This window comes from Cucurbita pepo, chromosome 11 (genome assembly GCF_057944985.1).
Source record: "Cucurbita pepo subsp. pepo isolate OVF chromosome 11, ASM5794498v1, whole genome shotgun sequence".
Classification (NCBI taxonomy): domain Eukaryota; kingdom Viridiplantae; phylum Streptophyta; class Magnoliopsida; order Cucurbitales; family Cucurbitaceae; genus Cucurbita; species Cucurbita pepo.
Genome location: NC_141808.1, coordinates 14,516,977 through 14,538,644, shown reverse-complemented (window position 1 = coordinate 14,538,644; position 21,668 = coordinate 14,516,977). Strand labels below are relative to the sequence as shown.

The 21,668-nt window shown below is 36.5% G+C and overlaps 4 protein-coding genes across 8 annotated transcripts; all 4 read left to right on the top strand.

The window, feature by feature from the left end:
* Positions 1-932: 932 nt before the first annotated feature.
* On the top strand, positions 933-2,144 carry LOC111806156 (putative carboxylesterase 18). Of its 2 annotated transcripts, XM_023691527.2 has the most exons (2): positions 994-1,821; positions 1,865-2,144. In XM_023691527.2, exons 1-2 carry the CDS (start codon positions 996-998, stop codon positions 1,927-1,929), a joined length of 891 nt encoding a protein of 296 aa, XP_023547295.2. In that variant the 5' UTR covers positions 994-995; the 3' UTR covers positions 1,930-2,144. The 2 variants fall into 2 exon arrangements, with proteins under 2 accessions (XP_023547293.2, XP_023547295.2); XM_023691525.2 differs by having other exon boundaries at positions 933-2,144.
* Positions 2,145-7,557: 5,413 nt separating this feature from the next.
* On the top strand, positions 7,558-8,857 carry LOC111805673 (putative carboxylesterase 18). Its single transcript, XM_023690837.2, has one exon. The coding sequence runs from the start codon at positions 7,671-7,673 to the stop codon at positions 8,679-8,681; it is 1,011 nt and encodes a 336-aa protein (XP_023546605.2). The 5' UTR covers positions 7,558-7,670; the 3' UTR covers positions 8,682-8,857.
* A 2,472-nt stretch (positions 8,858-11,329) lies between these two features.
* LOC111804867 (uncharacterized) lies at positions 11,330-15,288 on the top strand. 3 transcript variants are annotated; one of them, XM_023689672.2, is made up of 3 exons: positions 11,330-11,642; positions 14,476-14,655; positions 14,866-15,288. In XM_023689672.2, exons 2-3 carry the CDS (start codon positions 14,485-14,487, stop codon positions 14,935-14,937), a joined length of 243 nt encoding a protein of 80 aa, XP_023545440.1. In that variant the 5' UTR covers positions 11,330-11,642; positions 14,476-14,484; the 3' UTR covers positions 14,938-15,288. The 3 variants fall into 3 exon arrangements, with proteins under 3 accessions (XP_023545440.1, XP_023545439.1, XP_023545438.1); XM_023689671.2 differs by having other exon boundaries at positions 11,331-11,616; XM_023689670.2 differs by having other exon boundaries at positions 11,334-11,612.
* A 2,094-nt stretch (positions 15,289-17,382) lies between these two features.
* On the top strand, positions 17,383-21,073 carry LOC111805510 (alcohol dehydrogenase-like 7). Of its 2 annotated transcripts, XM_023690619.2 has the most exons (10): positions 17,383-17,543; positions 17,638-17,774; positions 17,857-17,903; positions 18,451-18,776; positions 19,272-19,354; positions 19,437-19,512; positions 19,737-19,801; positions 20,073-20,168; positions 20,500-20,664; positions 20,745-21,073. In XM_023690619.2, exons 1-10 carry the CDS (start codon positions 17,495-17,497, stop codon positions 20,859-20,861), a joined length of 1,161 nt encoding a protein of 386 aa, XP_023546387.2. In that variant the 5' UTR covers positions 17,383-17,494; the 3' UTR covers positions 20,862-21,073. The 2 variants fall into 2 exon arrangements, with proteins under 2 accessions (XP_023546387.2, XP_086984323.1); XM_087128197.1 differs by lacking the exon at positions 20,073-20,168.
* Positions 21,074-21,668: the final 595 nt, after the last annotated feature.

The following is a 21,668-nucleotide window of genomic DNA, read 5'->3' as shown; positions in this document are numbered from 1 at the left end:
CGTGTGATTTCATTTTCTGAACTTAGGGTAAACGGAGGAAGCTACCAGACAATCTTTCTTGGGCTCTATTTAGGTCGTCGGTTCTCAAACTTCAGCTTTTTTGAGCTTATCTTTCTCATAAGGTTCGTTCTCAAAGTTTTAAGTTTTCTTGGTTAGACGTTCTACTAGTCCCTTTCATCATCAGTAGCAACAACAACCTATATTTCATAGGTTCTTAATGTATGGCCCTGATGGCCCTGATGTCGGTTTCAATCCATAGTTCTCATCACTCCATTTTTTTGACATTGTTCTTAGATTCTCCGGTAGGGTTTGGTTGACGTCTCTCTAATAGGCCCCATAACATAAATATCGCAAATGTGGTTGAGATCCTCAATCTAGCCAACACTCATCTACCTACGTGGTCCCTTGCTCCAACCTGAATAAGATTATGATTAAGAAGGGTTGGAGACACACTAAACCGCACCCACAAGAGGCTCATAAAATTCTAATACTAGTCAGTTCTAAAATGCTATTTGGACCCTCGACAATCAAGTCGAGTTCATGATTAGGGGTTAGTGTGATTAGGGGTTAGTTCTAAAATGCTATTTGGACCCTCGACAATCAAGTCGAGTTCATGATTAGGGGTCAGTGGGCTTAGTGTGCTTCGTGGGTCAGGTTGGGTTCGGGTTCAGTGTGCTTAAGGTTGGTTTAACCCAACCCGAACAAAAAAAATATATAAAAAATTTAGGGTTATATTAATTTAGATTTTAAAGTTGTATTTAGCAAAATAATAATAATAATAATAATAATAATTTTTTTAATATAATAAACAAATTAAGAAAATAGAAAGGGGCATTATTGGACGGAACCTAACTAATTTAATATACAGATAATAAATAAATCATCGCCTTTTTTTTATTCTAATCCTCGTCTTCCCCACTAACTCAAGCGAACTCGCTGGCGCGGAAATGTCCGACGCTCTTTCAGCCCTCCGCCTCCCATGGAAGGTGAAGATGATGTTGACTGCCATTGCCGTCGGCACCGACATCTGCTGTCGTTCAGATGTCTCGGTTAATCGATTTCTCGCTAACCTCATGGATTTCAAGTCTCCTCCACTGAAGAAACCGAAGAATGGCGTCAAAAGCTTCGATGTCACTGTCGATGCTTCTCGAAACCTCTGGTTCCGTCTCTACGCTCCGACCTCTGAATCGACGTCCGAATCGCTACCGTTGATTGTCTATTTCCACGGCGGCGGATTCGTGTATATGGCTCCTGATTCCAAACTTCTCGACGATTTCTGCCAGTCGCTTGCTCGAGAAATCCATGCCGTAGTCATCTCTGTGAACTACCGCCTCGCTCCGGAGCATCGCTGTCCTTGCCAGTACGAAGATGGCTTCGATGTTCTGAAATTCATCGACGGTGACGGTTCTTCGTTTGAAGGATTACCGGCGAACGTAGATCTGAAACGGTGCTTCGTTGCAGGCGACAGCGCTGGTGGAAACATCGCTCATCACATGATTTTGAAATCTGGAGATCACGGATTTCGAGAGTTGGAGATCATCGGCCTCATTGCGATTCAACCGTTCTTCGGCGGAGAAGAGCGAACGGAATCGGAAATCAGACTGTTAAAAGCTCCATTGTCGACGATTGACCGCACGGACTGGTACTGGAAGGCTTTTTTACCGGAAGGATTTGACAGAGACCACCCGTCGGTGAACATTTTCGGTCCAAAATCAGTGGATATATCAAAGGTGAGGTTTCCAGCGATTAAAGTGTTGGTTGGAGGATTAGATCCATTAATCGATTGGCAAAAGAGATACTACGAAGGATTGAAGAAATCAGGTAAGGAAGCTTACTTAACTGAATATCCAAATGCGTTTCACAGCTTTTACGGTTTTCCAGAGTTACCAGAATGGTCCGAGTTCATCAAGGACGTCGCGGATTTCATAGCAGCGCAGTGCTCGAAGAAAAGCAGTTGAAAGAATCAGAATCACAGATTGATCGTGAGGAAAGGCAAGATTAACAGGTTTTGTGCGTTTGATTTGATTCCTTTTGTTTATGATTGATGTGGAAATCCTGTGTTGTAATCATTCACACTACTGTACTGCATTGCTACGAAAATCATGGTTAGATAATGGTGAAGCAGAATTTAATAGTGTTTGTTTGGTCGAATTTCTTTAGAAGGATGAACACTGGAGCCATTACCAGCAACTCAGTTCCAATCCTACTTGAATTACTCCCCTCCAGTCCCCACTTTCTTGCTTCTTTCCTCCCTGAATCACTCTCAATTTTGGGGTATATATCTATTTTGTATCTTTAATTTTAATAAATAAGACCAATTAATAAAAATAATCCAAAATTAAAAAATTAGAAAATACTCCCAATAAAATTATTTGACAGTTAGAGCTCATAAATGCCGTACACGTGATGTGGGCTTCTTCCCAATCTTAAGTCTGTTAAAAGTAGCATATGATGAACAAATAACGTACTCAGTAATTAGCTTACTTGTTCTTAGTTCGTTCTTAAGTCTTACTCTTATTGATTTGTTTTTCGTTCGTTTCATATCTTATTCATACTAGGAATTTATTTCTAAGTTATAGGTTTTCCTAAGCTATCTCTTAGTCTATTCGGTCCGTTTAAGCTCAACTTAGGGTAAAAGGAGGAAGCTATGAAATTCTCTTTCTTTGGCCTATTTGGGTCGTTGATTCTCAAGGGTTCAGCTCTTTTGAGCTTATCTTTCTCATAGGGTTTCGTTCTTAAAGTTCTAAGATATCTTGGTGAGACATTCTACTAGTCTTTTTCATTATCATCATCATCCTTATCATAGGTTCTCGATGTTCGACCTTAACGTCAGTTTCAACTCATAGTTCTCATTATTCCATTACGGAAATTGTTTAAAGTTCTCTATTAGATTTCAGTTGACATCTTCCTAGTAGGGTCCATAACATAAACATCACAAAGGAGGTTAAACCCTCAATCTAGCCAACGCTCATCTACCTATGTGGTCCTCTCATTTGAATGAGATTATGACTAAGGCATCGTTGGAGACACCCTAATCGCACCTACAAGGCGCATGTAAAATTCTCATACCGTTTATGCATTTTCAAGGCTCAACCCTAGTTTTACGAACTCATCGGAAAACTAATAGTCAGTTCTAAAATGTTATTCAGACCCTCAACAATCAAATCGTAATCATCACATGCATGAACGTAGGTATCCCGATGAGTTCGTAAAACTATTTTTAATTTCTCAAATTTTAAGTTATAGGCAAATTATTGAATTATAAGTTTCTCATACCGTTCAGGATACTTTTAATTTTTATAAAGATGTACCGTGAATATATAATGAAAACTTTTTTTTTTTTTTTTTTTTTTACGTCTCATAGACCAATCTCCATTTAATTTCAAGGGTATTAATGGTAAAAAAATTAATTTTTTTTCTACAAATTTAAACATATTATTATTTTTTTAAATTTTTATACGTACTCTTGAAATGTGTATTAACGGCTCTATTCATATACACCATAAAATTATTTTTGAAGTTTAAAAAAATGTATTTTTAAAGGGTATTTTATTTATTTATTTAAAAATATTATTATAAGTCATTAAGTCAAAACTAATGTGTTAGAATATTTTTAAATTAATTTAGATTTTTAAGTTTTATTGACCAATAAATAAATAAATATATATATATATATATATATATATATATATATATTTGGTCTAAAATTTTATTGTGGACAAGAGACCGTTGAGTTCATAAATGCAGTACACGAATGGCGGGTTCCTTCTCGACTCTCTCTTTCTCTCATCTTGCACGTGGGTCTGGTGCCTCAAGGGCTTAGCCAGTTCTAAAATGTTACTCAAACCCTCGACAATCAAGCCGAGTTTACAATTAGGGGTTAGTTGGCAAGTCTCTAATGGTCACTGTACAGCACCATAACCATCACATACATGAACATATCATAAAAAGGGACATATAGTAAAAGAAGAGGTTACCGACGGATCATCCCAGTGTCAAATTCAGACCCGACCCAATTCATCACAAATCTCTAACGTCGGGTGCTTTGATTTATTTTTTTATTTTTTACTTCGACGTCCTCTTTTATTTATTCATTATTTTATTTTAAGTTTATTTATTTATTTATTTCTTCATTCATTTTCAATATGAAAAGGCAAAGGAAAAGTAAAAGGAAAAGGAAAAACATTTTGTCATGGTATGAGTAAAAAAACAACACAATAAATATAGCACGTGAAAGGGCAGAGATGTACTTTCGATAAATACAATATAAATATGGCACGTGGAAGGACAGACATGTCTTTGGATTTAAAATATCAAAAACAATTTATTTATTTATTTATTATTATTATTATTTTTTGAAAAAACATCAAAAGGGCAAAATAGGAATTTTGTTCCCTCAATTTTCAAGTTACCGTAGGTAATTTTAGTCATTGTGATTGGTCAAACTATTTTAAATGCTCGATGTGACAGTTTTTATTGAATTAGCTGAAAGTGACTCAAATTTCACCCTATGGTAAAAAGTATATTAATCCATTTTGAAATGAACTAAATAGAAATCAATTGAATAATACTCTCAAATTTAAAAAAAAAAAAAAATAATAAAAAAATATTCTCGTCTTACAACATTAATTATAGTAAATTAACTAGCATGTTCATAAGTATTAAAACTGAATGAGTTTGGATACTAACCTTTTGTAGTTCAAATTCCCTTTTCCTCACGAACCGGTTTCGAACCACCATTAGTGTCTTCTCTACTATTCTCCAGCCTTAGAACGGGATTGTGGAATTCGGTGAGTGACTAAACTTTGAAGGGATTTAGTACATTCGAAGAGAGAGTTTGTGAGGGTTTTTCTCGAGTTTTTTTTTTTTTTTCAAGAAGAAGTTCCATATACCTTGATTACTCTTTCTATAGGGTGATATTTGCATGTTCATACAAATTTGAGATTACGTGTTGACACTCAAAATTCCACTCAAATGTATGAGATTATGTGGCAAACATGACAGAGTTAACCAAATTTTGACACTCAAATTTGTGGGGGTTTATTTGGCCGGTATGCAAGTTTGGTTAAACCAAAATTTGAGACTCAAAATTCCACCACTCTGGATTTTTCTACTAAATGAAGTCAACATTTTGACTTTCTTCATTTTAATTCAACTATTAATTTGAATAATTAATTTCAAATTAGAGTAATATTAAATTATTAATTAAACTATTTAATTAATATTTAACATTAATTCAAATGTCAATCCTAATCAATTCTGACACATATTGATTAAAATATTTAAATCTTAAATATCTCCAATTCTCTCTTTTTGTTTAGTTCATAAATAAAACAAAAATGCGGTTAAATATATCGTATATATTTAGTGCATATTCCCTAATTTGAATTTGAACACTTCGAACTCACTCGTCGCACTGTTTTATGGTTTAGTCCGATATGAGCTAGCAGGGGACCTAATGGACCTATAGATCATTGGGTCCAACGATTCGAGATTAACCGGCTAAATTTATTAACCTTGTTATCCAACATTCGTTAACTACTAGGACACTCCACTATAGCCTAGTAGTTGCACTCCCCTCACTATAGATATATTGTCGATTTGATATAATCATGATTAGTAAGTCGATCTTTCACAGGTTGTTCGTAACTAGAGTTGGGTCAATTTACCATTTTACCCCTTAAGTTACTTCTTGTTCCTTATGCCCCACTGATCCTCTAATGAACAATTGGTTTGTGTCCAACCAGTAAACCGAATCCCTCTCAGACCAATGAGAGGGTAGGGCCCCTTGTTCAAGACCTGTAGTCAGTACTTAAGTGAACTACCTATCTTCTATCCCTAAAAGTGGGTAGGAGTGAATTTCATCTTGCACCCCACGTCCCCAGCCATTCACTCAGTCTTACTCCTGAAATGGGAGGCCTATTGAATCGGCAAACTCGAGCCACTCTCACCCATAACTCGAGTCACTCTCACCCATGCAAATCTAAGGATAATTCCGAATAAACAGGAGTTCATGGTTAGCTCAAAATTAAGATCGAGTTACCTAGGTCATCGAATGAAAAAAAAAAAACAGTCTCAACAGTAAACGACATTATAAAGTGAGAGTGATTTTCTTCATGGTTCGATCTTGTGCAATACTCATTGCATAGAACGCCCCCACTCACATGTCTTCGCATGTACAATTTAGTGATCACAGGTACAATATAGTTCAAGTAATTATACTATAGTCAGAGTGTTCTCAATTTATTGTACTTAGATTAATAATCGTAAAATTCACTTTTTATTCAATAACAATCTTTATTGAATAACTTTATTGAAAATAGAATATGTTTTTGTTTACAAACTATGAGTTTTAGGACATAAAACCCAACACAACAGTACTGATTTGGAGCATGATCATATGCATATATCTGTGTCTACTAACTCTTTGGATGCAGAAAATGTGGTGCCCACACTAGCTTTGGGATTGCCGCCGAAATCTTCCGCATCGCTGCCGTGCGAATCGACATCGATTGTTCTACAAATGATTGGGGCCTCAGATCCTCTGCAAGGAGATGCTATTCCCGCATTGCCTAGGCCCCACCTAGACTCTCTGAGTTATGATCCTAAGGATCGATCTCCTGACTTGCCTCGGAGTGCGCAACGCTCGATTGGGTCCTCGACCGTTGGTTGATCGACTACTGTAGCACCAATATGCTCACCTCCAAAGGTGTGTCCACGCTTATGCTTCCTAGTGAGGAGCTGTTATTTGATAGTGATGAAAAGCTCTCGCCTAAGGATACTACTCGCTATCGGAGTGTCGTTGGTGCTCTCCAATATTTGTCTGACACGTCTTGATATCTTCTTCTGTGTCAACTGAGTGTGCCAATTCATGCCGTCCCCGACTCCTGTACATTGGGCGGCGATCAAATGGATTCTCCATTAACTACATGACACTATTGATATGAGCTTGTGTTTTACAAAGTCCAGCACTAATTTGCTTACTGCCTTCTCAGATTATGATTGGGCCGGGAATCCTGATGACCGCGAAGCACGGGAGGCCATGCGATCTTCTTTGGTGGCAATCTTATCTCCTGGAGTTCAAAGAAACAACCGATAGTTTCTCGTTCTAGTAGGAGGCCAAATACAAGGCGGTTGCTGATGCCACTGCCGAATTAATCTAGATCCAACTCCTCTTGCGTGAGCTCGAGATTTCGCAAGCGTGAGCGCCTAGCTTATGGTGTGACAATATTGGTGCCACCTATTTGTCCATGAACGAGTATCGACTCGTTAGCTTGATGTGCAACTCATATCTTCCAAGGATCAACTCGCCGATATCATGACAAAGCCACTGCTAGCTCCTTCTATTAGCAGTTTTCGACGCAATCTAAATTTAGTAGTATATCGTCCAGATTGAGGGGTGTTAAACGTAAAAGGTTATATCTATATATGTTATGAGAATCCTCCATTCTGAGAGCTACGTCTACGGTTTTGTTACTGTGGATTAAGGCCCACGCATGTAATCATTGTACACATCTCGCGTGTGTGTATATATATATATATATTATTATATGAGGTAGTGACCTTGAGGTCCATTCAACCTAACATTTTATTTCTTTATAATTAATCATCGCTTCTTTACTCTAATCCTCATCGTCTCCACCAACTCTGGCACACTCGCTGGCGCAGAAATGTCCGACGCTCTTTCAGCCCTGCGCCTCCCATGGAAGGTGAAGATCATTTTGACTTCCATTACCATCGGCACCGACATCTGCTCTCGCCCCGATGGCTCGGTTAATCGCTTTATCTTTAACCTCATGGATTTCAAGTCTTCTCCACTGAAGAAACCAAAGAATGGCGTCAAAAGCTTCGATGTCACTGTCGATGCTTCCCGAAACCTTTGGTTCCGTCTCTACTTTCCGACTTCTGAATCGACGTCCGAATCGCTGCCGTTGATCGTCTATTTCCACGGTGGCGGATTCGTGTATATGGCTCCTGATTCCAAACTCTACGACGACTTCTGCCAGTCGCTTTCTCGAGAAATCCACGCCGTAGTCATCTCTGTGAACTACCGCCTCGCTCCAGAGAATAAATGGCCTTGCCAGTACGAAGATAGCTTCGATGTTCTGAAATTCATCGACGGTGACGGTTCTTCGTTTGAAGGATTACCGGCGAATGTCGATCTGAAACGGTGCTTCGTTGCAGGCGACAGCGCCGGTGGAAACATCGCTCATCACATGATTTTGAAATCTGGAGATCACGAATTTCGCAAGCTGGAGATCATCGGCCTCATCGCGATTCAACCGTTCTTCGGCGGAGAAGAGCGAACGGAATCGGAAATCAGACTATTAAAAGCTCCACTGTTGACGATTGACCGCGCGGACTGGTTCTGGAAGGCTTTTTTACCGGAAGGATTTGACAGAGACCACAAGTCGGTAAACATTTTCGGTCCAAAATCAGAGGATATATCGAAAGTGAGGTTTCCAGCGATTAAAGTGTTTGTTGGAGGATTAGATCCATTAATCGATCGGCAACAGAGATACTACGAAGGATTGAAGAAATCAGGTAAGGAAGCTTACATAATCGAATATCCAAATGCATTTCACACCTTCTACGGTTTTCCAGAGTTACCAGAATGGTCTGAGTTCATCAAAGACGTCGCGGATTTCATAGCAGCGCAGTGCTCGAAGAAAAGCAGTTGAAAGAATCAGAATCACAGATTGATCGTGAAGAAAGGCAAGATTAACAACTTTTGTGCGTTTGATTTGATTCCTTTTGTTTATGATTGATTTGGAAATCTTGTGTTGTAATCATTCACACTACTGTACTGCATTGCTACGAAAATCATGGTTAGATAATGGTGAAGCAGAATTTAATAGTGTTTGTTTCGTCGAATTTCTTTAGAAGGATGAACATTGGAGCCATTACCAGCAACTCATTTCCAATCCTACTTAACTCCGTCCCTTAGATGAACAGAATCTTGACAATAGTATGATATTGTCCAGCATAAGCCCTTCTGTCTTTGCATTGGACTTCTCAAAACCTCTCACACCCTTCTATGTTTATAAACTTATAATCATTTCCTAAATTAGCTGATTGAGACTTTCATCATCCAACACCTTCCAGTTCTCTCAGTTTCTTGCTTCATTCCTCTCCTAATCACTCTCAATTTTGTGTTACATATCTATTTTGTATTTATTTTAAAATTATAAATAATGTTAATTAATAAAAACATCCATCAAATTTACAAAAAAAAAAAAAAAACTTTTGAAACTAAAAAAAAAAACAATAATAATCCTAACTTAAAAAATGTTTAAAAAATTTAAAATTAGACCATTTTAAAATAAAAAATCCAAGAATTTATTAGATAATTTTTAATTACTAAATTAAATATAAATATATATATATATATATAAATATAAATATAATTATTAAAGTTATTTCGTGGGAGATTTTATTGGGGAGCAGAGACAGTTGGGCCCACAAATATAGTAGCCAGTAGTGTTTAGCCACGTGGAGTACGTACATGCCCAAATCATTTAAGAAATAATTATAATATTAAATTAACAAAACGTAATTTTGAAGATAATTAAAAAAATGATTAAATAAAATGTTAGTACATTAAAACATTTTTTATTTTTGTTAAATTTCCAGCATTTGAATTTAATTGTATCTTTATTACATCTTTACAACATATATTTATTAATGTGACTGGTACACCTGATATATATATATATATATATATATATATATATATATATATATATATATATATATAATTTTATAATTTTATAATATCTAAACGTGAAAATTTGCCCATTAAATAAAAAATTGTTAAATATTTTAACGAGTTGAATTGTAATTAAATCATTATATGAAGATATACTTACCGACATGTTCGGTTCATTGGATAAGAGAAAAATAAGTTTTCTCCATTTCTTTTCCATTACTTATTTTAATTTTTAAATTTAAAAAATTATTCATTTATTTATACATAGATCAAGCTCGGATTCCATAATTTACTTTTCATAATATTTTATAAGTAAAAATATAATATAATATAATATTTTGGTGACGTAATTTTCAAAAGCTAAAATTTAAATATTACAAACATCTTCATTTTACACTTAAAATTAAATAAATTTATTCATCTACAAAATACTTAAATAAATATATAATTGGTTAGTTTTGTATTTTAGGCTCGGTACAAGGGATAAGGAATATAATCTTCGTCTACAACGTGTTTAGTTAATACAGCTTTCTTTAATAATCTTTGCCCTATTTGAATAGGTTGACGTCTCTAATTTTAGTATATCAATAACAGTTTCATAGATGCTCGTGACTTCTTTAAAGAAAAAATCTTATAAGAAATTACATAGTAGATTATTTTTTGCAAATTATGACCCCGTATGGCGGAAAAAGATGAGCTAATATTTTTAACAGCTATATTAATGCTTTGTTTGGTGCCGAGAGATGTGTAACTATGTGAAATACGTGTTTCGTATCTACCGACACTTTTTAGATCGATGCTGACGCTTTTTCACGACGAAAAAGTCACAAAATAGTATGATCTACTTTGCGTGCAGACCTTGACGCAATGTGGGGTGGACGACATGTAGTCACTAGGAGTGATATCAAAGGGTGTGGTGGCACAAGGAAGACACTGGCTAATGAATCAAAGGTCACTAGTTATTCGGGAACGAAAAGAGTTAGATTAAAGAGAGATAAGGTCGAAATTGAAAGAAGGAAGAAAAAATGAAAGAGACGACTTGATGACAATGGATGGTCGCCACGACAGCCACGACAACCACTTCCTCAAGCGTGAGATGTCGCTGATGAGCACATTGAACTATCTATGTGGCTGAGAGCCCTCATTGCCCAGACATAACGATGCAATTATCAGGGTTGCGCTCTACCACTGAGCTAATAGCCTGTCGTGCAGGCCTCCCACTAGGGACCCACTATGCCAAAAGCGAGAGAAACCTCATCCCTCTCCTTCCTTTTCTCGCCCCCATGTCGCCACACTGGAGGGACATGGGGACGTAAAAAAGGGGATCGTATCAACTTGTTCCGACCTAGGATAATAAGCTCATGAGCTTAGTCTTACTTCACTGTCGAGAAACGAAAGTAGACTTCCATCTCCAAGTTTAACTCAGATGTAGCTCACTTCGACTTTTAAGCCATCGAGCCAGGGCTCGTTGTAATCAACAAACTAATATCAAAATGTCATTTTTAGTTTAAAAAATTTTGGAAAATAAAATTCTCTATTAAATCTAAAATAGAAAAAAGAAAAAGAGAATTAAGTAAATAATAATAATAATAATAATAATAAGGAAAAAAAAAAAAAAAAAAAAAAACCCTACGCACCCTGCTTTTCTCTCCAACGCGAAGTTCTCTGCCATTTCTCCTTCCTTCCCTGACTGCCCTCTTCTTGAAACTCCGCCTCCGGCGAGCAGAACCCATTAGCGGCGCGGCGTCACATCTCGATCTGGTCTCTCTCTCTCTCGAGACTTCTCTCCGGCGACTACACGCCCTTATTTATCCACGACTTCAGTTCTCTTCAGACCCGAAACCCACACTTCGTAGAAACCAGATCCGAAGTGGGAATTCTCTCTATCTGAATCGGAATTTCGGTTGGTATAAGCTTCTCTGAGCTTCTTAAGGTCGTTTGATTTAATTTAGTTTACTTTCGATGTACTTTTAACCCTTGGAAAGTTTCCCTGATTGTTGCGATTCGATTTAGGAGCGCTTAGTAAAGTAAGTAATCCTTAGATGTGAGGCTTCTTGTTATCTAAGTTTCGTTATGTTTGTGACTGAACTGTTTTATAAATTATGGATGTTATTGAATAATATTGTTAGCATGGTTCCTTTCAGAATGTTTTTGGTATTATTGTTGTACTAGATAGGTGTTGTTGTTGATCATTATGTGATATAGTGTGCTGGATTGTTCATGTGTGGTTGTGCCATGTTGGGTGACATATTTAGCTATATATTAATTAATTCCTATACGTTGGGAGTTTGCTGACATGTTGAGTGTTCTCTGAAATGGATACTTGAGTATTTGGTTGAAAGCGTATTATAGGAGTTGGGTTGTGAGTACTGAAATTATTGTGGATGAATTAAGAGAAGCATGTGAATATCAGTTGGGTAATATGGTCAAGGATTGATATGTCACTTGTGGTATTGAGGAATTGTGTATAAATGATTGAGGGCCAAATTAAGGAATGGCATTGGGGTTTTAGGCGTAAATGGTCAAGAATCGATGGAGTGAGAAATGTGGCATTAGACCTTGGGTATAAATGGTTAAGAGCCGATGTGGGTAGATTCGAGGTCTTGGGTATGAATGGTCAACGGTTGAACTACCCAGAAAAGAGTTTAGAGATTTAGTAGTGAGGTCTTGTGTAAATGGCTAAGGATCACTATGTTTGAAAAGGGTGTTGTAGTAGAGAGTTGACAGAGGTCGATAAAGTTAGAAGTTTTGAGCTGATGAAATTGCAAAGATGGATCCTGAGAGCTGCCATCCTATGGTGACTGAATATGGAAAATGTAATGTGTTCAATAAAGCTTAGTACCGCTGTTGTGTACGTTACTTGTTCATGCTTTTGATTAAGTTAAGCATGAGATTGTGCTAATTGTTGATATGAGACATGTATCTTTCTTGACTATGTATGAACTTTGTGTTACGGTGACTTATTAACGGTTAATGTAACATGCATGTTCTGGTGATTTTGTACTTGTGGTGGTGCAATACTGATTTAGTTGATGCTGAACCTCGCACTTTGGTAATGATAAGAAGGAGATGTGAGAGAAGACTTTTGATTTTGTGGGCATTATTCTGGCATTTTATAATAGTGGCCAAGAGTTTGTTTTTTTGGTTTATCAATCGTATCTTGTTTTCCTTAGTATGGTTTGGAATGAGATAAGGGTGAGGGACCGTAACCTTCCTCTGTACTCATTTTGAAGTTTTGGAGCCATTACACTTTTAAGAGTTTGAGTAGTGGAGGGGAGGTTATTTGGGTGTACCCTTTGAAGTTTGTGACAGATAGGTCGAAGCATGGAGGCCACCTACCTAGGATTTAGTATCATACGAGTACAATTGATAGAAGGTTTTAATGCTTACTTGGATCAATAAGCAAACTCAGCAGCTTTTTTTAGAAAATCTTCCTCCTGCAATCTTGAGCAATGTTAAAAAGCCATTACTTGCAGGAGCAAAGCCGAGGGTCAGACGACTCCTATGACTACTCAATCAATTAGCATAAACTCCTTTGGTACCCTAATGTTGTAGGCTCAATAGTTGTCCCATGAGAATAGTCGAGTTGCGTGCAAAATGACCTTAACATTCATGATATTAGAAATAAAAAAAATGAAAGAAAAAGAAGTTGAAGGAGGCTGCAGAAAGCCTTCCATAAAAGTCACTGAAAGTTAAGGACAATCAAGTAGGTCTTCTCCCATAGGAACGAACCATCACGGTGTTTATCCCCCATGCCTTCATGCTTCACAAATCTCTGCCCCCATAGGTGTACGGTTGAAAGACTTTTTCATCTTGAGGGCATGATTTGTAATAGCCCAAGCCCTCCGCTAATGTCCTTTGAGTTTTCCTTTTCGGGCTTCCCCCCAAAGTTTTTAAAACACCTCTACTAGGGAGAGGTTTCCACACCCTTGTAAAGAACTTTTCGTTCTCCTCCCCAACCGATGTGAGATCTCACAATCCACTCGCTTTCGGGGCCCAATGTCCTCACTGGCACTCATTTCCTTCTTTTGAGTTCCACTTCTCAAGGAAAGTAGAGTCTTATAAAAGACGCCACTCTACGAGGGAAGTCCCCGGGTCGAGTCTTTGCGAGTTCATCCCAAACAAAGCGAACCCCTTCTTTACTGGGTCTTGGTCAGGAAGATGCAGACAATTGATGTGGGACCCCCCAATTCACCCCCTTCGGGGCCCAACATCCTTGTTGGCACACCGCCTCATGTCCACCCCCTTCGGGGCTCAGCCTCCTCGTTGGCACATCGGCCGGTGTCTGGCTCTGATACCATTTGTAATGCCCAAGCCCACCCGCTAACAGATATTGTCCTCTTTAGGCTTTCCCTTCGGGCTTCCATAATGGTTTTTAAAACGTGCCTGCTAGGGAGAGATTCACACCCTTATAAAGAGTGCTTCGTTCCCCTCTCCAACGAATGTGAGATCTCACAATTATCATTTAACAACACTTGTGGTTGAGAGAGAGAATGGACTGTGAAACAGTAGAAGCAAGAGGAGGAACAAAGAAGGGCTTTTCCCTTGGGATTGAATTAATTGTGTTTTTCTGCATTGTTGTATTTTTCTCCTTTGTGTGCTAATTGTCTTTTGCTATTTCTAAGGAGTTGGAACTCGGGAATTTTCTACACCTTTGTCTAAATTAGGCCAGTGTTTGATCGTTTCATATTCTTCATATGGTTCATTTTTTGTTACATTCTTAATGGCGACATCGAGTCTAACCGCCATTTATTTTCGGATTGTAGTCTGTATCGATGGGTAGGAAAGCTGGTACTTTATACATCAACCCAAAGAAGTTCGGCACTCTTAGCAAACCTTGCATGAAGGAAATGATATCATTTCTCAATTGCATGGCTCTTAATCATAACAATGACGAGAAGTGCACCAGACATAAGGAAATTCTAAATACTTGCATGGATGCTCAGGTGACTTTCTGCTACTCGTTGATATAATTCGAGAATTATTTATACTCTTCATTGAGTTCTTTGGCCATTTTAAAACTCTACCATGTGATAATTACTTGCTTTTCGATATAATTTGAGAATTTCGTATACTCTTCATCGAGTTCTTTGGCTATTTTAAAACTCTACCATGTGATAATTACTTGCTTTTCGGTCTCTCTTTATGTGCTGCAGTCCAACCGAAACAGGAAGCCTTGGGGTAGCATTAATTACCACTTGCAGAGGCTTAGCAGGGGAAGAAAGTAGTTTGAATTTTGAACTTAAAGAGCTGTCTGCAGAGAATTCTTATTAGAATCAATACCCAGGTGCAAATTTCTTGACGTTATTTTTATCATATTTAGTGCATTTCCTGAGATAAATTTGGTTGGGGAACTTGTTTGTTGGCTTCTTTCCTGTAGTCAAATATTTGAGAGCTCTGCTCTTAGCATATCCAGTGATTATGGATCTCAACTAGAACAATAAATATTCTACGGATTTCCTGATGTCAAATGCTAGAGATCATAGTTATTGTATGGTGTAATAGTTGAGGGACATGTAACTTGGTATCTGAACTATCATGGTTATTTAAAACTAAAAAAATTAGAGTTTTTATGCGTGCGTAGTACCGTGTAACCCTAAGTATTTGAACTTTTCTTCCGAAAAATTGCCACTTCCATCTTTGCCCCGTTCTTTCTTCGAAATATAGCCAAGAAAAGCGATGAACTAGAATAGAAGAACTTGTCCCACCAATGAGTAAATACTTCGTAGTAGTCACTGTACATGAGGTAGGAGCATAAACTAAAACATTCGGAAGCTACCAAGTTTAGTTATTAGATCAGTAGCACCACATTAAAATGTTCTTTCTAGAGTATCTGTTTATACGAATAATAGAAGCTCTGTTATAGCCATTTCTGTACATTCAATGTACTTTACATTGTTCTAGAAGTTTTGCTATAGCCATTTCTGTACATTCAATTACTTTACGTTCGTTTGGAAATAGGATTGTAATTCCCGTCATTGGTCCCATTTGACTAATAAAAAAAATCTCTCCCCACCCCCTTCCTCATTCTCCGTTTAGCGAGGGATTCTCTGCGAATTAAATGACATGCAAATCTTTGTCATGCATAAATAGTCTCGAACATCGTACATACATTTTCTTTATTCGTAAGGAGGTCGTGCATTTACGTTTTACTAAAAAAAAAAGAAAATACCTTCACACCAAATGCTTCGGCTCCAGCAGCCATGGCCCCTTATGTTTTGAAAAATTTTAATATATAAAATCCACAAGAAATAGTTTAATTAATTCCTAAAACATGTATTAAAAAACTCCTAAAATTTTCAAAATTATTAATTTATATTCAATTATAATTTAATTTTTACTCGGACAATTTTAATTTGTATAATTATTATTTCGGTATAGTTTATCCCTTTTCGTTTATGCTCAATATTCTGTTTGATAAGACGTTGAGGTAGCACCAAGCTTCGATCTTAGTTGTATAGCGTTGCATATATCCTACTTAGTCTTATGAACATAAGGACTTGATTTAATTAATGTGGGCAAGAGTGATAGACACGAGAGATAGGATTTGTGCTAAAAACGAAGAAATTTGTAAGGTGTCATCTACTTTATATTTCACAGCCATGTGTCACTAAATCTTAAACCCTAAACTCGAGACACTGACACATCAATTTTTGTTTTTGACGCATAAGTGTAATATTTATGATTAAAAAAAAAGAAAAAAGAAAAAAATAATTTATACGATAAGTTTTAGATGTTATTGTTGGATGATAAAAGTCCCATGTCGACTAATTTAGAGAATGATCAGGAGTTTATAATATTAAAGAATACTCTCTCCATTGGTGTGAGGCCGTCTAGGAAGCCCAAAACAAAGCTATGAGAGCTAATACTCAAAGTGGACAATATCATATCATTGTGGAGAGTCGTGTTCATCTAATAGTTATATCAATTTTTGGTTTAAACTTTTAGCTTCGTCTTGAATGGTGGTTCCATTAGACTCGAACACATTTTAATTGTTAAATTCACTAGCTAATTTAACAAATGAATTTTATCAGAACTCTTGCGAAGAAAACTCGTGCTCAATTAACTCATAAAATTGACCTGCAAAATTTAAAAAAAAATTGATGGACTCGATTATCTGATCTTTTAGGGATAGAAGTATATCTCTAAACTTCTTATAATTGTGAAATGGTATATTTCATAACAATTTTATTTAAATAAGATTGTTAAATCTAAAGTTTATTTTGCAATTTAATTTATTTTAAATAATTTATAATAATACTTTTTAGAGTATATTCAAAATTACTTCAAAATATATTTTTAATATTCTAAAATTAAAAAGTGGGTTTTATCAATTTTTAACCTAAAATATATCTATTTTAACTTAAAAATGATGGATAGATAAAAATAATTTTTTATTACGAAAAATAAAAAAACAATAATAATAAAAATAAAATTTTAATTAAGAGTATTATTGAAACATTTTTATTAGTTTTAAATCTTATACTATTTTTTTTATTTTATTAATTTAGCCTAATAAAAATGAAAAAAAAAAACAAGAAAAAAATTAAAAATAAAAATAGTGTGGAGAAAAATAAAGAAGTGAGGAAAGAAAATAAATAAATAAAAAAATAAAAGAATAAAAAGAGAGAAAATAAGAAACAAATAATTTGAATGCATGAAAAACGTGAATTAATTCGTCTCTTCTAATCATGGATTTTAACTATAAAACCGATGAACCGAAGGCCCTCTCTGACACAGTCCCAAGACGACGCTGTATCCTCTCCGAGCTTTTAGATCTCCCTCATGGATGAATCGTCGGCGGCAACCGGAGTCCACTCTATCCGCTGTAGAGGTACTTCTATGTTATCCAGATTGCTTTTGGTTTGAATCTCCCTTCCTCATTCCTTTGAAATGTTTGATGTTTCAACGCTTTTGAAATTTGTTAGCTGCTGTCTGCCGGAAGCCTGGTGAGCCATTAGTGATCGAGGAGATAATTGTGGCACCGCCTAGGGCTCGTGAAGTTCGAATTCGGATAACATGCACCTCTTTGTGTCTGAGTGATGTTACCTTCTGGAAGTTGAAGGTTCGTCATGTGATTTTAAGTTGTAGGTTTTGTAGAATGGAGTGATTTCTTATTCAATTTTTTGGATATTCCATTTCCGAAGGATCCTCCGGGGATTGTTCCTAGAATTCTTGGCCACGAAGCTATTGGGTGAGTTCCACATCTTTGTTCACTCGCCTTTAAATTATTCTGCCGACTGGCGAATTTGTTTGGAGTAATTCAATCTTGTTGAATAAAATTCGATATTGATGTTTCGGATACTCTGAATCTGCAATTTGCATTTGATATAGCGATAATCTGGAAGGATCTTGGATTATGCAAAACTAGAAAATGGTGCTAATCGATTCCCAAATGTTCTGAACTTCTTTTGGTAATTTTCAGATAAGCTCTTGCTGGACACTGCATTGTGAAATTTATGTGGATTATTTATTGTATACACTGATTTAGATTGAACTTGCCGCCTTAGATGACCGCATATGAAAAACATGTTCTTATACTTCAGTATCATTCCATTAATAGTTGATTCGACACTACCATATGCATATTGTTTAAGAATTATATTCATGCCACATCTCTTTATCTGTTTATGCTTTCTATCTGAATTCCTGAAGTAATATTATTGAAAAGAAAAAGGAAAAAGGAAAAAAAGAGACCTGCTCCAGATTTATATAATTTCATGAACTGCTTCACGTTGCAGAGTGGTTGAGAGTGTAGGGAAGGATGTCAATGAAGTTAAGGAAGGAGATACTGTCATCCCAATATTCATGGCTGACTGTGGGGAGTGTGCAGATTGCTTATCAGTGAAAAGCAATCTCTGTTCTAAACTCCCTTTCAAGATAGCTCCGGGGATGCCTCGCTGTGGGACGAGCAGATTCACCGATATCAATGGGGATGTTATTCATCATTTTCTGTCTGTATCAAGTTTCACTGAATACACCGTGGTAGATATTGCCAATGTACTGAAAATTGATCCTGCAATACCTCCAAACAGGGCATGCCTTCTTAGTTGTGGGGTTGCAACAGGTCACTGTCTAATCCATTACTTTCCATTGTGGAGGACATCGCTAGCGAATATTGTCTTTTTTGGGTTTTCTTTTTTGGGCTTCTCAAGGTTTTTAAAACGCGTCGGCTAGGGAGAGGTTTCCACACCCTTATAAAGAATATTTCGTTCTCCTCCCTAACTAATGTGGGATCTCACAATCCACCTTCCTTCGGGGCCCAACGTCCTCGCTAGCACTCGTTCCCTTCTCTAATCGATGTGGGACTCCCCAATCCACATTTCTTCGGGGCTCAACCTCCTTGCTAACACATCGCCGGTGTCTGGCTTTGATACCATTTGTAACAATTCAAGCCCATTATTAGCAGAAATTGTCCTATTTAGACTTTCCCTTTCGGGCTTCCTCTCAACGTTTTTAAAATGCGTTTGCTAGGGAGAGGTTTTAACACCCTTATAAAGAATGTTTCGTTGGAGATTTTACACGTAATGTCTCATAAATATTGCTCAACATGTGTTTATAGGGGTTGGTGCGGCATGGAAAACAGCAAATGTGGAGAAGGGATCCACTGTTGCCATTTTTGGACTGGGGTCCATAGGTTTAGCTGTATGAACTCATTAATGATTCATTTCAGTAAAACCTTGACAGGCTACGTTGAAAACTTCATGGTTTACTATTGTTGTTATAGGTAGCTGAAGGAGCAAGACTATGTGGAGCAAGCCGGATCATTGGGATAGATATCAACCCTGATAAATTTGAAGCTGGCAAGTACTTTTATTTTCGTTCATTAATTTCCCTCTCTTGAATAAAGGCTACTATGGTTATAAAGTCCTGAAGCTCCTCTCCATTGAAGGAGCCATGTGTTTCAAGTTAAGTGCTTAATCATGTGTATGCATTGTTCTTCGAACTTATAGTCTACGATAAGCATTTAATATCAAATTATCATTAACTTAGTAGTAATAAAAATGTGTTCATTTCCCAAATGCAGCAAAAAAGTTTGGAGTCACTGAGTTTGTTAATTCTAGAAGCCTCGGGGATAAACATGTGAGCCAGGTATGTAAGTTATTGATGAGATTGACTGTGGTTCAGTTCCATTTTCCCATCAAACCGATGATCTTAGCAACAAATAATTTCTTCCCCTTCATAATTGTTTAAGCAATTTTTCTTGAAGAATGTTATTTTGTGCTGTATATATTTTGTTGAGGCTTTTATCAGCACTGCAAGTGCTATTATTATGCATTTGTGAATTTGTAACAATGGTAAGATTGATTCTTACTAAATAACCTTCTTTTCATAACCCATTCTGAATGTCAATGGTGATCAGGTAATTAATGAAATGACTGATGGGGGTGCAGATTACTGCTTTGAATGTGTTGGAATGGCTTCCTTAGTTCAGGAAGCATTTGCATGCTGCAGAAAGGTCCTCCAATCCTTCTCTGTTTACATTTTCTTTGTTCACCTTGATTATACCTTTTCTATGGTATCTATCAATTGGATAGAGTGTAATAAATATGCTTCCATATCCTGTCAAAATCTTGGCTAGATTGAAGCGGGTAGCTCCAATAAGGTATCAAATAGTCTTATCTAGGTTGGAACTATGAAACTGACCTTATTACTCGAAAGGTAAAAGGTTTTTTCAGCCGACGCGCAGGAAACACGTTTGTTACTGACGTAACTCTAAACTACTAAAAGTGCAAAAACTATTCTAAAACGTTTTAACATTTATTTCTTCAAGTTCTATTTGGCTCTAGGGTTGGGGAAAAACAATTGTGGTAGGAGTGGACAAACCAGACGCAACTTTGAGTTTTAGCTCTTATGATGTCCTTTTTCATGGGAAGACTATTATGGGTTCGTTATATGGAGGATTGAAGCCTAAATCAGATGTTCCCACTCTTCTTAAATGGTACACAGATAAGGTAACTTCGTATTGCTTTTTTATGCGAATATTCCATATAAATCCTACCATTTTATTGATCTTGGAATCTTCGACCATCAGAAACTTGAGCTGGATAAATTTGTGACACACGAAGTAGGTTTCGAAGACATCAATCAAGCTTTTAATTTGCTAATGGAAGGAAAGTGCTTGAGATGTGTGATATGGATGAAGAAATGAGTAGCCACCCCATGATCATGGGATGGCTTGGCTCGTTACTCGTCAACAATTACGTCTATCCAAAAACTTTAGAATGTACTTTGTTTATTTCCTCTACTCTACGTGTTGTCTGTATCGTCTATCTTGTAATGTTATGGGTACATATTTACTTCTCTAGTGTTTATGCTTTGAGCAAATTTGGAAGAAAGTTTGTTCAATGCTTCCTCTTAAAACACCCTCACGATTTAACTAATTTTGACTAAGATTCACCAAAAACTTTTTTTTCTTCTAATTTTAAAATAACTTTCTCAAATGTATAATAACTTTTGGAAGAAAGTCTTATTTTATTCCTTGGGTGTGAAATGAAATTAAGTTCACGAGCTCGTTATCCTAGTTCTGAACTTGAGTGCTCGCTTAGCATGCACGAGGTACGAGATCGATACTCTGCATCTCCATTTCTTCCTTTTATTTTGTCACAATTGAAAATAATTTATAATATTCTATAATTAAGATAGCAAAATTAATATTTGTGGGGGTCGGAGTAGTTATTGGGGATGACTAGAAATGATGTGGACTTTACCTGCGCAGGTTTGAATCCTGCTACTCACGTGGTATAAACTCATTTTATATGATAGCATACAAAGTGAGGCATTACCCGATTGAATGTAACAGTCTAATTGAATAACTTGTTTTGTCTTACATCTCGTGTTCCTCTAAAGTGACATGGTATACAACTATATCATGGAGGTAAACAACGACGAATTGTATTTTTAAATAAATTTTATGATTATTACACATGTGATTGAGTAATTAGGATATTGAGTGATT